The sequence below is a fragment of the Nesoenas mayeri genome, assembly GCF_963082525.1.
Source record: "Nesoenas mayeri genome assembly, chromosome: 10".
Classification (NCBI taxonomy): Eukaryota; Metazoa; Chordata; class Aves; order Columbiformes; family Columbidae; genus Nesoenas; species Nesoenas mayeri.
Window position 1 is genome coordinate 16498589 of NC_137560.1, and position 14958 is coordinate 16513546.

General features: G+C 44.0%; 1 protein-coding gene across 1 annotated transcript in view; it reads left to right on the forward strand.

Moving 5' to 3' along the window:
• LRIG1 (leucine rich repeats and immunoglobulin like domains 1) overlaps positions 1 to 14958 on the forward strand; it is a gene marked incomplete at its 3' end in the record, with an annotated part of 88871 nt that overhangs the window by 51590 nt on the left and 22323 nt on the right. Inside the window, exons 4-7 of the mRNA XM_080350802.1 lie at positions 6852 to 6989; positions 8034 to 8177; positions 10435 to 10578; positions 11348 to 11491. Coding sequence (XP_080206928.1) covers positions 6852 to 6989; positions 8034 to 8177; positions 10435 to 10578; positions 11348 to 11491 — 570 coding nt within the window. The remainder of the gene's footprint in view (positions 1 to 6851; positions 6990 to 8033; positions 8178 to 10434; positions 10579 to 11347; positions 11492 to 14958) is intronic.

Consider the following 14958-nt stretch of genomic DNA (forward strand, 5'->3'; position numbering starts at 1 on the left):
GCAAGTGGCTGCTGCTTGCAGGTCCAAAGGTGTGAATGAACAGTTCCCATCTCCTCACCTCTCCATGTCCATGGCCTGGAACAGAAATGCAGCCATATCACCATGGAAGGTTGTATTTGTGTGTTTTGTTGTGTGGGTTGTGTGTGGTTGTTTTTTTTTTTTTTCTCTCTGCTTAAAAAAAAGGAAAAAAATAAAGACCCTTTTTCTTGATCCCCCTGTCTGTCCCAGCCTGTGTATAGCTATGGGTGGTTTGCTTCATGCTTGTCAATCCTAACCCACCAACACAAGGCAAGAACGTAACCTCATAAATGAAAGCCCTCTGAAATACATCAGTTTTGAAGCTGATGTATAGCAGATGGGGAGATGTCTGTGGACTTTCTGCTGTAGTTTGATAAAGTTAGAATAGCTCTGCCAGCCTCTTCTTACTTTACACTTATGTATGACAGTTTTAAATTAAAACAGTGTAAAATGATTGCAGATGATGTTTGCTGTATCTTAGAAAGGCTTTCTTCTGACACAATACTAGGGAGAGGGAAGATGCTCTCATACAGTCTCAGGCAGAGCATGTAAACCTTTAAGGAAAAAGTAGGATACCTGGAAAAATAACACAAAGAGGTGTTGTGTTTTGTTGCGGGGGGATCTTTGGATGGGGTTTTTTTGTTCTGTAGAGTTTTTAGTTTGGGGGGGTGTTTGTGGGGTTTCTCTGTTGTTGTTGCTGTTTGGTTTTCTGGTTCTTTTGTGGCTGACCCTAAAATGCAGTGGCTGCTTGGCCTGCCACTGCTCTGCTCTGGTGTGTGCAGCCGGCACCTGAACAAACAGAGCTGTATCTGCGGCAGCCTGGGAACCCGCCAGGATTCCTCAGGGAAGGACTGATTCAGAGCATCTGAGAAAAGTGGGGGCAGCTTCCCTGCATCCTTGTTTCCTGCCCGGACAGTAACCCGTGCAGCCTTGCTCTCAAAGGACAGCGGGGCTGCTCCTGTAAGCAAATACAGCACATGTTGTGTTGGATAAAAATATACATTTTTATAATGATACAAAATCTTGAGCCTCTTGGATTATCCTGGCCAGGCTGACATGATAGTGCGAAGTGTCAGACAGCTACTGGGGCTTGCTCAGAGCACTTGGGAAGCATGAAACTACTGTGGGCAGTTCAGCCTTTCTGGGAAGGTCTTGTACATAGGGATGATGTCCTGTGGATTTCCAGCGTGTCACCTGTGTGTTCACTTCATCTTTGGCTGCAGAGATGTTTCACTACTCCAGTACAGCAAAAGCAAGTCAAGTCTTTTGAAACAAAAAAGTTTTTATTAGTTAAACGTTAAAATCACGCAAGAAGTTGTGCATTGATAAACTGCATGAATTTTGAGTCAAAGCTGATGTCCAGCTCCTGATCACATTCTCCTCTTTTCTTGTCTGCATACATTAACAAGAAGCACTCAGGACACACCTTCAGTTGTTGATTTTAATACCCCCACCAGAACAAACAGAAACATTTGTGTTGCTGCTGTTGTAAACACAAACATCTTCCACATTATCAGTTCCCCTTCATCCTTGTCAGGAAAATTGCTCAGGCATTGCATTTCACTCTGAAATTATGATTTTTTAAAAAATGTTTTGTGTGTGTGGCAAGTAATGGGCTAAAATCAGATGGCAGATCGTCTAAGGTGGGAGTTGTAGAAACCCATGTCTTGAATCTTCTCTAGTGTTTCTGGAAGGATCAATATTAGATCTCCATCTTCTCTGAACTGAGGAGGAGGAGGAGGGGGGCAGGTAATTCCAGGCATGGGTTAGTCACAGTGTATATGTGATCCATCTCCTGTTACAGTTCTTTGATCTTGCTCTCTTTGCATGGCCTGTCTCTGACACCAAACCTTGCCTGTCCTTCAGTAGCGAACCCCATAACTCTTTCTGGCCCTAGTATTTGGTTTCTCCAATACTTTCCCAGTATGGAAATATTAACCAAACCCTGAACTTTTTAATCTCTCCATTTCTACTCTTGTGATCTCCCTCATATGTTAATTTTGAAAATGTGCTCGCATATTAATAGAACCCTACCCAAAGTGCAGAGCCTCTCTTTTGAAGCTTGCTTTTATTTTTGATGCCTATAACAGGTGTTGGTTTAATAGGTTTGCTGTATTACGGCTTTCTTTTTTTCTTTTCGGCCAGCTCTGTAAGCCGACACGACATGAAGGCCGAGCATGTGACTTCTCCCTTCCTTTAGCCGCACTTCACACCAAACATTTGCACTGCAGGCTCCCAGCGGCCAAGGCATCTTAATTCAAGCTTTGTCTAAACCAGGAGGTTTTCTGCTGATTGTATTTAAATCAGTCCAACCAAAGCCCCTCGTACATTCCCATCTGAGGGTCTGCTTGCTTTGATTTTCCGCTGTCAGCATTCTAATGGGCAGCTGCTGAGGGGAAGTGAATGTGGCTCGGACAACAAAGGAGTGTGTTTGCATTGCTCTCTGCATCGATTTCACACAAGTAGTTTGAAGCCACGGTCTAAATTAAACTGATTAGTGTTCTCCAAAGCACAGGCTTGCTGCAAAGGGGAAGGTGAATTTTTCTCCTATTAGGTCTAGTGGAAAATGTTTCACAATCTATTTATCAAATAAATATTCACAAAGACGCTTCGAACGAGGAAACCCACCGGGATTAAAGTGTAACTTTACCTCTAAAATACCAGCTGAGATTCCTGGAAATGCTGCAAGCTTTTGACTGTGGGCCACCTGTTGTTTTCCTGCCACCCCCTTCGTCTCCCTCCTGGCTTAGAGCAAACCCAAACACGCTTTGGCTTCGCTGGAACATTTTGCTTGTTTTTCTGTCTCGCAGCAGCCCAGAGGAGCACAGAGCTCGTGTTGGCCTCCTGACATGGTCCTCAAGGGCTGGGTTTAGCAAAGACATGGCTGGAGGTTAATCCAAATCTCCTGTAATCCTGAAGGGTCTATTCAAGAGTGGTGCAAAGTACAAGGGCTCGGGGGCTGTGGTATCTCGGGGTGTTGACCAGGGGTGCAGGCAGGTTCAGCAGCAGTGGCCAGAGGTTACATTCCCTCAGCTCTCTCCATTTGCAGCTGATGCTGGTGTGAGGGCAAAGCAGTTGCTGAACAAGAGCTGCATGTATACAGCTCACACCATAAATGTAATCCACTGCTGACTTTAAGTTACCTTCGTTGGGTGCTGAGATGTTAGAGTTCAGGATCCCTGTTTGCTGCAAATGGGGTGTTTCTGGGAATGAGGCTGGGTGTGAGCAGAGAAGTTCAACTCTTTTAGCCACATCCTGCCCTATTCACAAGCAAATCCAACTGGACTTTGATGAGGTCCTTATTTTCTGTGTTTTCTTTTTCACCTGAGCTGCTTTCACTCCAAATTCTTAGATTTTGGTGAATGCAGTTCTGCATCATCCTGGTACAGCAGCACGTTTCCATACACACTGGTACACTGCAGGTAGAGAGGGGTTAAGAAACTTGCCCAAGGCAGATGAGTCAGTGCCAGAGCTGGGAATAGAAACCAAGAGACTTGGCTCCTGCTCCGGGCTTTAATTGCTCAATCTCACATTGAAGCCCTGTCATCATATACTCTTGAGGTAACGCTGGCTGAAGTGCAACAGGGAAAGCTGTTTCCAGGCTGTGATACCTAAGGAGTGGGGAGAGGAAAAGACACTTGGAGGCAAATTGGTTGTGGAAGCACCAATAATTTGTGCTTTAAAGCCTGGTTTTGGCAATCGGTACTAAAATCCGATCTGTCACCTTTGAAGCCAACAAAGTGTAAACTAAGGAGCTAATTGGGAAGAAGCCAGCCCTTTTCCAGTCACTGCTAAAGCCGAGAGGCAAAGTCATAACGTCACTGGGCTTTTTTTTTGTAAAACACCCTGGTGATGAGATGGGGAATGAAGACAGGCGAGTGGGGAGGATCCAAGTAATAACAGGAAGGGTTAAATCACATTTCAGCTCTTACTGAAAGAATGAAAAATAAAATGTAATCAAGCTAGTAAAAGGTTTGGACGATATTGCATTCATGTCACATGGTGTGTATAGGAAAAGTTGGCCTGGCTGGTTTTGTTTGAAGTGCAGTGCTGTGCAGCAAACTGTCTGACATTCCCCAGCTGGGACTGGCCCGGAATGGTGTTTGGAGCTGAGAGTTACATTTGGAGTCAGCCCATGTTTGAAGGAGACAGAGAGAGGGAGAAAAAGGAGCCTGTTTTTTTCCTGTGTGAAATAATTCATTTATCCAATCTGCCAGCTGTAGCACGTGAAAAGCAAGAGGCAAATGGACAGAAGTCACCTGGAACCTGCGAACGTGGCTCAAACAAAATAGTTCTTTCCTGTCCTTTTCTTGCCTTATTAAAGTCTGTCTTCTGGGACATGCTGGGAGATCTGGCAGGCGGGCAGATTGTATGTACATTGAGCAACTAAAGCCCAGAAATATTAATACTCCAGAAAAATAACATTGGCTTCTGAAGAGCACTTCATGTCCAAACTCTGTGCTCTCACTGCCTTGCAGACTTAGCTGCCCTGCACAGGGATTGTCAGGTAATTTATAGATTCTTCATGTTCATTTGTACAAGCCTTCATTTCCTGTTAATTTACAGCCAGATTCATCTCGGCCATCACAGCCTGGATGAGATCAGAGTTGAACTCGCAGCCCCTGCTTCAGCAGAGCTTCAGAAAACATGCTTGGGGTTTGCTTTCACTTACGTCTGTGTTGAGGTACTTTCCTGAATCAGGGTTGCACACACATTTAATGAACTCTCTTTTGAGGAGGAAAAAAAGACTGCAATTTTTGAACTTGCAGATTCTACTAAATTGAGTTCCTTGCAAAAGAAACTAGTCTTTGGGGAAGAGACACCCCCCTCATCCACATATTGAATTTATGGAGGCCAGAAAAATCTGAATATAGTGAATTTTCCTGTATTTTTGTCTCACTATAGTATAAATTTACTGAAGCTCTGTTCCGCTATGTGCTGTAGATGTGAAAATTCAGTCTTTATTCCTAGCTGTAAATAAATATTGGTTATTTGAATAGTAGCCATATCATTTGCCTTTTATAGAGTTTGTGGTTGCAGGGACCTGTGTACACGTAACCCGTGGAAGAACCAGTTGGGTGGTTCTGAAAAATTACTTTTCCTTTGATTTTCCTGATGCCTTTTTGCACCACGTTAGCAGCATATCGCTGTAGCGATATAAAATTTATCCTCAATGATCTGTGATCCTGCACTGAATTAATTAGGTAGCATTTAAACTCTTTAGTCAAAGCAGCAGTTTTGCAAATGTTTCCCCAGTGTCAGAACCCGTGCTGGCTGTTTTAAAGGTGACTCTCCAGAAAGCAAATGGCTCTGGGAATGCGGTTTTTACCCTCTTCCTGTTACAGGTGCCAGTAAACGTGGTGGCGAAACAATCTGGTTTTACTAACAGGGAGGGTAAAGGAGCAGATGACAGTGCAAGGAGCAGGTCCCTTGCCATGTGCTATTGGTATTTTTTTGGGGGGATGAGATTTTCTTTGTCTGAACTGCTGTGAGACAGTCTGGAAGGGGGGTGAGGCTGGAGAAGACGGGCTCCCTCAGCTCAGTGCCTGGATGGCTGCGGTCAACTCATCTCATTTTCTTTTGTTTCAAAGAGCTGATGCTTTGTCGGGAGAGCTGGGATGTCCTGGTTTGCATTCAAGAGTGCTTTCACTGGCCGCTGTCTCCTCTGCTGGTTACTCAGTGGGTAGCCGGCCGGATTAAGGCACAGTACTTGTCTCAACCCTCTCTACTATCTCTTATTATTCAGCAAGTTCTCAAGTGTCTGCGGAGCGTCTCTGTTTGGAGTGCCTCACTCGCAGCCTTGCCAGTAATATCAGTGACTGCTCTAAATTCACATCAGGCATGTGCTCTGCTTCTGGTGACTAATGCGCAATGTATTTTTTTAATTGGTTACTGTTCCCTCTACTGCTTCAGGCCAGAGAGGAGTCAGAGGAAAGGACTAGGGTGATTTTTAGTTAGATCATGTTGAGTACCAATGAGGTCTAGAGGTATTTAACTGTTTGATGGCTGTGGAAACCATGAGAACATCTTGTAGCACCTTCTCTAAAGAAAAATTTCAGATTGAATGCTTCAGGCTGGTACTGGTGAGGCAGCAAAGGCAGGTGATTGTTTTAGGGTCTGATCCTGCAACTGGTGCTTGGGCAGAGCACTGCTCATGCAGAATTGTCCCAGTTGCACAGTGAGACGAAGGTAGCAAAACGTGAAGAAACATTTGCAAAAACAAGCCCTCTTACAGTATTTCTTTGCATTACAAATCATTGTAATGTGGCCCAAAGCTGGGATTTTTCAGAAGGATCTTTAGGAATTAAGGAAACAATGATTTATAACATTTGCTGAGCTCATATTTACTTATCTGTTACCTGCAGACAGCTCTGAAAATCCCATCCTGTGTGTAAAAACATTTGCAGATTGCTTAAACCATCGATCAGCACTCCTTGCCTGCAGGATTAAAATCCGACCCTGCAGTCATTGCATGGAATAAATCCGTTCTGAAAGTGCGGGATTGTAGGAGACTGACCCCAAAATACTGGAAGGAAAACTGATGAATGAAAACAGTAGTTCTGTAGAGGGAAGAGTCTTGTAGCATACCAGAAAAAAGTGTCTGGAAGCTCACAAATATCTGTAAGCTAGTCTGTCTAATCATAGGAACAGAGTGGGAATTAGGGAAGGTCTCTCTGATGTGGGTTTCCTCCTCAGACAGTTGTTGAAGAAGCACCGTAAGTCGGAGTGTACGAGCTCGGGGGCCAGCCTGTGGGCCTGCTGCTGCCTCAGGTATTCATTCTGTATTTTTAAGAGAACTAAATTGTCTCCATTTCTCCTCCTGACTGTTTCAGGCATCACAACAGGATCCGCAGCATTGAATCAAGTCAACTGAAGCCCTACGTTACCCTGGAAACGTTGGACCTGAGTTTCAATGACATCACGGAAATCCGAAACGGCTGCTTTCCACAGGGACTTCACATAAAGGAGCTGTGAGTTTTTCTTGTTGGAAACAGCTTTTGTTGAGTTACCACAGCAGAGAAAAGGGCCTCAAACCTTTAAAAGAAAAGAGAGAGAATAATCATACAAAGTATGGGGTTATTCATCAGGATTTTAAGTGCAAAAGAGAATCAGAAGGTGGCACGTTGTCCCAGCTGTCAGGTTATTTTTTGAGCTCTTTTTGGTTTCTGATATATCTGTAAAGAAAGCAGATTATTAATTGTGTGGCATGGGAATGTTGCAACAGAGAAGAAGTATCCTGCATCCTTCAGGTGTGGGTGTCTTTAGAGCTGGAAACCTAGAAGCCAGAAGAACTGTCTGCAGCAGACCCGTGTCTCTTCCCTGTTGGGAAGTGTATGTGCTGCTTCCCAGATCAGCCCATGTGCATCTGGAAGAGGGGAGGGAGAATGACTATTTCATCAATAAAAGTGGCTACTGAATGTTAAGAACAGAAATCTCTCATTGGTGATTTGAAGAAAACCAGGGGTTAAGCAGAGTAACACCCTCTCAATAGAGATGTTTGCCTGTTCAGGGAAACAAAAACTATTCTGTGTTTTAGGTACCTTCAAAAAGGTGCAGATAGATAATGCTTGCATTAAAGTTTGTGCCTAAGTTTCTGCCCCTGGTTATAAGTGGTATAAGACAGTCGTGTTGTGGCTGATGTTTGCTGTTGTCCTGTATAAACAGCCTCTTGCAGCTGAGACTACGGTTCAAGTAAGAAAGAGCCCTAGGGGCAGGTGCTGAGGGAAAAATGAGGAACATCATCCTGCCCCAGAATATTCTCCAGTTTTTGGCTTCCACTCCCAGTTGCTTTGCTGAAGTAGGAGGGTATCCAGGAGCTCTTGGGAACTGCACAGGAACTTCTTTACATTCATCGCATGGCTCTGGGAAAGGCACTGTGCTCTTTGCACAGCCAGAAATCCAACTGATTTGAAGTCACCTCTGTAATTTCACCAGCCTGTCTGGAGACCAACTAAATGCTGATAAAAGGAGATTTCTGACAGGACTGTTCATTTTTCTGCTGTGATTTATTGCAGCTACCTGGGGAGCAACAGAATCAGCACCCTGGAGCCTGGTGCTTTTGATAGTCTGTCACGGTCCCTGCTAACGCTTCGTCTGAGTAAAAACAGGATCGCTCAGCTTCCTGTCAAGGCGTTCAGGCTACCCAGGCTAATACAACTGTGAGTAGAAATGTGCACTTTAATTAAGCTCAGCCACACTTCATGGAGACAAAATATCCCTGAGGATATGCACACCAAGTGTCACCCTTCCACACCTGCTATCTATAAAACTTAGAATATGCTATGTGGTAGTCCTCTGCCAGCACCTAGTAAAACACACTGGGAGAGGGTCCTTTTTGTCTTGTGACTGTTGGCTTTTCAGGCCATTCTTCTGATCAGGTGTGAAGGGAGGGATGCTGCAGCGGTCATCAGCATCTTGTGGACTTGATGGTATAAGACAAATCCACTCCCTTGAAAGCTGCTGGTGTCTGTGGCACAAGAGAGATCTGGAAAATGTTTTTATTTCAAGTGATAGAACTCAGCTACCATGTTAGTTTTTCGAGACCACACAGGTATCTTTATGTGGCAATAAAAAAGCAATGATGGAAAGCTGTTAAACTGTGCGGTGATATTTGGGCAGAGAAATTAGCACTTGAGGTGAGTTAACACACACGTCGTTGTTGTCCTGCCTGTGGTCCCCATGGCAGGAGCTGCATGGGGACACGTAGACATCTGCAGCTATAAATATGCTTTATGTGTAAAATAGTAGTACTGATGGTTTAGGTTTCCCTTCTGCTGCAGTTGGAGAAAGGGCCCAGCCTGAGGCCCATTGCCGTCTTTCCATCAAATTTGATAGGCAAAGGTCAACCCCCGTTTGTTACCATGAAGTCCACAAAAGCTTTTGGATCTTAAACCTCTAAATGGCAACCTCTTGATTGAAAGACAAATTAGCCAAGATGTGTCTAAGAAGTGGGTATGCATTTGTGGTTGCACACATGTAGTATTTATAGCCAATTTGGGACTGAACAGTGTGACACAATAGCACATGTGTCTCAAAAGTCTGTTACCTCTCAGTTGGAAGTTACTGCTCATTGACTGAGAGCTTGTAATCCACTGTGTTCATCAGCATCATGTGCAAAACTGTAATAAAAATGAGGGTCAACTCCATCTGTTTAGGAAAACAGTTTTCACTGGAAGTTGGAGTAATTGGTACTCTTAAAGGCAGTCTCACAGCTGGTTGTTTAGCCCTATGGATAAACATGAATGAATTGCAAGTTATACAGACTTGTAGAATTTGTGTACAGTTCTTTTTCTGGCAAAGTGTAGTTCAGTAATAGCCTAGGACGTGCAGTAAGGCCAGATTCTTTAGGCCTGCAAACTTTTTAAAATTCTTTACTTGACTTTAATTACACTGGAGTGCAAGTCCAACATTATTTTTTTAGGCAGTGAAAAAGTAAGCTTAAAGTTTCTATGACTTTCTCATGTTTTCCAAAACAACTTCTGATGTTGTAACCTACCAGTTTCTTAAACACAAATGCTGAACAGGGAACTAGCCATAGATTAGTCTTGTGTATGCAGAAATGTATCAATTTTAAAAGCTCTATTTTTGACTTTAGTGCATTATGTTGATGAAGTTTTCCACTGACTTTGTGGAACTGGGTTTTCACCTGGTATGTCAGGGTTTAGAAATCTATAAGACTGACATGGTTTGGTAAAGCATGCTGTGATGATGTTCGTGTTGCTATTAAGACAAAAGGTATTCCCAAAATTTAGAAGTCCTTCCCCACCCGGGGGATGGCGGCGAAGAAATTTAATGAACCAAGCTGGAGATCTCTGTATACTCAAAATACTAAGACTGCCTTGTTATTGGAAACAACTTGTTTCACTCTTTATTAGTTTCATATAATAGGAAAAAATGTGAAATTTGTCAGTGGAACTGAAAGCTTTGCTTTCAAACTTAGCCATAACATTTTCTCCTGGGCTCACAGTTACGGCACCCGCTTGAGAGCACATTTTTGCTGGGTGATTACAAGTCCTGTAAAACCAATGGGTTGTAAGAGAAATAATGCTGATGTTTTAACTGTATTGGTTCAAATGCTGTCTCTGCTTGAGAGAAGATGAAGTGTGAAAATTGATGAAAAGGATAAATGGCTTAAAAGAAATGCAGAGAGAGGAGGGATAAAGAGGAACTGCTAGACTGTCTCTCTTATTTCTCTATAGTGAGAGTCTGTCGCAGGGTGAGTTTATTTAAGCGATCACACCCAGCTGACTTCCCTGGCTAAGTCTGGGATTGAAAGTTTCCGGCAAACTTCTGCTCTCTCCTGGGAACCGTTGACAGAGGAGCTGTTGGCATTGCTGTCCCCATTGTGTGCTGCACAGATGATTTCGTGAGAAAGGACTGGGATTTAATAAACTTGTATGGCCTTGGTGATTTTAGGGAGCTGAACCGGAATCGCATCCGCCTGATTGAAGGCCTGACATTCCAGGGACTGGACAGCTTGGAAGTCCTGAAACTCCAGCGCAACAACATAAGCAAATTGACCGATGGGGCTTTCTGGGGTCTGGCCAAGATGCAAGTTCTGTAAGTTGGTGCGATGGGCTCTTTTCCCTCGAACAGCCCAGACTTCATCTGCTATCATGTCCTTCTCTGTATTTTAGCAAGGACTCCCATCAGAGACCTGTGGGCACTTGTGCCAGTCGTCATGCTTCTTTCAGTGTCCTGCATGCACAAAGCTCTTGCCACGCTCTTCTTTTTAGTTGACCCACAGTTAACTAATGCTCATTGCTTTACCCGGTGTTCAGTAGAAAAAGTCCTGTTTTTGAAGCTGTGGCAGTATTCCTTTGAAAGTTTGATTTGAACATTCAGTAAGATCTCAATTGGTCTTTAAACAAACACTCATCTGGCTTCTGCAAATTTGTTTTGACTGGTAGATGGAAACTATGTGTTACAGACCTGATTGTTCTGCCTCTTGGGATACCTAGAAACAAACTGGCCTGTCTCAGTGGTGTGTTCTTTCCATGCGAGAGAACAAATTGAATAGTCATTGCAGTCATGCTTGAAACTTCCAATGTGATTGATTTTCAAGTGTGTTTGCAAGGTCACAAGTGATCAAGGCAGTGTGTTTCTGGACACTGCTGTCGCACAACTGAGACTCTACAAATACACACATGAATGGGATGCTTTAAGCCCAGTTTATTTGCAGGCGCAGGAGATGCCCATACATCCACATATCCTCATGGGTATGTAGAAAGGTCTGTAGGAATGGCTAAAATCCCAATCCATGTTGGAAATTCTTCAGTATTTGACCAGTGCTGCTTATCTGTCGATTCTTTCTGATCTTTCTCGACAGCCACCTGGAGTATAACAGCCTGAGAGAAGTAAACAGTGGCTCTCTCTATGGCCTTTCATCTCTGCACCAGCTTCACCTCAGTAACAACTCCATATCCAGGATCAACCCCGATGGCTGGAGCTTCTGTCAGAAGCTGCATGAACTGTAAGTTGGTTTCTGTTCTGGTTGGTTGGGCAGGGTTTGGTGGTAAAGTAATGTTGGCAGCAAAGGGAAGTAAGAACTTTTCCCAGTCACATGGCCTACAGCTCCTGCTGTATCAACCTGTAGAAACCCAGGAACTGCAGCCTCTGAAGTGTTGCCCTTATTATTCATGACGTTATGACCTTCAGAGCACCCGATTAAAATATGTTTGCACCAGAAACAAAAAGTAGAACCCACTAAAAGTGTGCAGTGCCGGAAGACCTGGAGAGTTTGTGATCTGTGGCTTCCCAACACTTTTTAGCTACATGGTTACAAGACATGCACGGCTTGCCATATAACGACTGTACAGCCTGAAGGAAGCTTTGCTTTATCCTGTGTATTTACAAAGAACAATCATGTTTTTAAGCAGCAGAGATTTGGCCCTTTAAAGGCAGTTCTCCTTGTTTCTCCTGTTTACGCTTTACCCTTCCTGTAGGGCTCAGTTGTTGAAAAGTAAATATATGGACTTTGCTCTCCTGAGATTTCCAGCTGTGAATACAGTCTCTTTGATAAATGAAAGCAAGCCTTGCTGCTGAGGACAGCCCCACAAGGGTGTCTTTTGGGTCTATGGCACTGCTTAATGCCTTTTTGAAGAGGCACACATGGACCCTTGCAGTATTTACAGAAGTAGCTGTCATCCCCTCGGTGGGACTGTGGAAAGATTCACTTTTTTCTTTGGAGAACTTGACACATGTGGTTAGTGGAACTGTAAGTCATTCTGCTTGGTGCTCTGAAATCTCTTGTTAGGGATTTGTCTATTGACCAAAAAGCAGTATGTTAAAGCAGCATCCTGCTTTCAGAGGCCTCACTCTGAACTCAGACTAAAGGTTGGTGTCTGTGAGTCCCTAGGTTTTTAGGATGTCGATTCAGAGGGAGGTGGACATGACACATGTAATTCCTTTAAGTTTAGAAGCTGTAGAATTAACATGTTAACCCAGTAACCAACTGTTATCTTCTGTTGAACTTAAATTATACATCCAGGTGTGGATGATTGCAGGGGGGTGGGTGGGCAGAAGGAGATACTTTGTTTTTTTATTTAGCTAAATGTGTATGATTTATTAATTACCTAATTTTTCAAATTGCTGTGAAACTGCCCATGCCTAAAGGGCTTCATTGCTTGGCACAGGGCTGTAGACTGCTATGGTTCTTTCGTGTGCAGATCTTCAAGTGATATTTTACTAGATTAATGCAGTGTCAATGGACAAATTTTCAGTGCAACAGATCAGAATCAGCACCATGCTCCACTCGTGGTCTTCTTAAATCTGAAACGTCAAAAAGGGGAGTCTGTTTTCCTAAGGCACTCACAGTTGGACCCCTGGAATAGCCAGATTCAGATCACTGCACTGCGTTTGTCACACAGATCTGGGAGCTTTCTGCTCTCCGGGACCCAGTATCTGGTGCCTGTGTTGAAGCTTTATTTCAGCCTGGGTTGAGATGGGATGGGTAAGCCCCGTCTGCATCTTGCAGCGCTAATGTCAGAACTCTTTCAGGGGGAACCATGCTCATCTTTTCCACTTGACAGTGTCTTTGCAAACCCTCCAGGTTTAGATGGGAGGTTGCACTCTGAGTCCTGTTATTTGTCAGGTGTGGATTTGGCATCTCTTGCCAACAAGTAGCACTAATGATGAGCTGTCGTGGCTTAGAGGCCACCCTCTGTGGTAACTGCAGAAACTCAGTGCAGGACTCACTTGCCCTGTTGCAGAATGGAGTAGATTTGGAAAATGCCTTGTGATGTGAGGTGGTAGGAGCCACTGGGGCACGCTCGGCCTGACAAACAGGATTGTGCTGGAGTGTGAGGCCAGAGACGACATCAGCTGAGATTCGAAAGGTGATTATGTGGGTGTTAGCACACACCTCTGCAAAATTTTACAAGCTCTTGCAGGTGTTGCCTTTAGGGTAAGGCTGCTGCAGGGAGCCATCAGATACTCCTAACTGAAACTCCCACAGCCAAAGAGTACTTATAGGAGAGGTCTGCTCTGAAATTGCAGGGTGAGGAAAGGAAGCACTAGATACATCTAGACTGCCTCTGTGCACTTGTTTGAATGTGTACGTCTCATTCCATATTAAAAGATCCTTGCTCACTTCCCCTATTGCTAAATCTGCTGGGTTTCAGTTAGTAGAAAACACTGTCTCTGTACAGGGAATGAGTTTCAAAGTCCTTGACCTAAGGAAGAGAGGTGGCCAGACCCCTGCCTATCTATGCTGAGGAACGAGGTGGTCATCTGAAGGATGAGTGGTCTCTCCTTCTGTTTTTGGGAAAAAAAACATGATCCCAAGGCTCTAGGCTGATGCAAAAGCTAACAAGGAAACTGAGAGCTCTTGCTGTGTTAGGGGCATGAGAAAGGGCTGATTGTATTCACCAGTCAGGTGCTATGGCATCAACATGATGGAAGAATCCACAGTGGGACCATAGGATCTCATCAGAGCTAAAAGATGACTTGGCTGCTGGGTCTTTCTTTTCAGTTTATACCTATATTTTGGTCAATGGGAATGAAATACGTTAGATGTAGCTGGTCCAGAACTGGCTGGCAGCAGGAGCCACAGCTGCACAACAGGTTTCTGGTTAAACCCTTTGTGTATCACTTTTGGCATGCTGCTCTATGTGCTGCTCTCCCACTTCACCAGGCCAAAAGACTTGTGTAGAAAAACATTTCCGCTTGTTCATTCCAGTGATTTCTCACTGGTAGAGTGATGAGAAGGTACAGGAAGCAGCAGAGTTCTGCTGACTTCTCTCAACCCAGATAATCCAAACTGCTGAGAGGGGAACACGTTGTTTTGCAGACTGTCCCGTCCCATAGCAGCAATCAGACCCCTTAGATGTTGAAGGACACCTGCCAGGTGCATTAGCTCCTGAAACCTTCCATCTGCTTGCAGCTGATGAGAGAGCCCTCTAAAGACTCCTGCTGTCCGTCCATCTTGAGGTGACGTCAGGACAAATGGAGGGGAACATGCCTTCACCAGTTGTGGCAGGAACTCTTCTTTGCAGAATCAAAAGGAACTTTTTTTTCCTCAGCCAGGTTTAGGATTACTTTTGAACACCTTTTTTTTTTAAGCCAAATTCTTTAATCGCAGGTGAGGACATAATTTTGAGTGGATGCCAGTTCTTCATAACTAACACTACAGCTTCTTTAGGAATGAAAGTATGTTGTCCCATACCTGCTTCAATCTCATTAATCTTTGCTGAATGTTTTCCAAAGCTTGCCCTATGCCCACTCACACAGCTAAAAGATAGATGGTTCATTTGCCAACTAAATGACACTCTTGGTACTTCGGAGTATGTGTCTGTTTTGACTTAGGTTTTGGCTTTGCAGTGACTTTCATGCAAGCCCTAGACACATTTATAAGCAGACTCTTTGAAGAGGCAGCACTAGAGGAGGAATTTGGAGGTTTGGAACTGAGTGAGATTTTTTTTTCTTGTTGTCTGTACAATG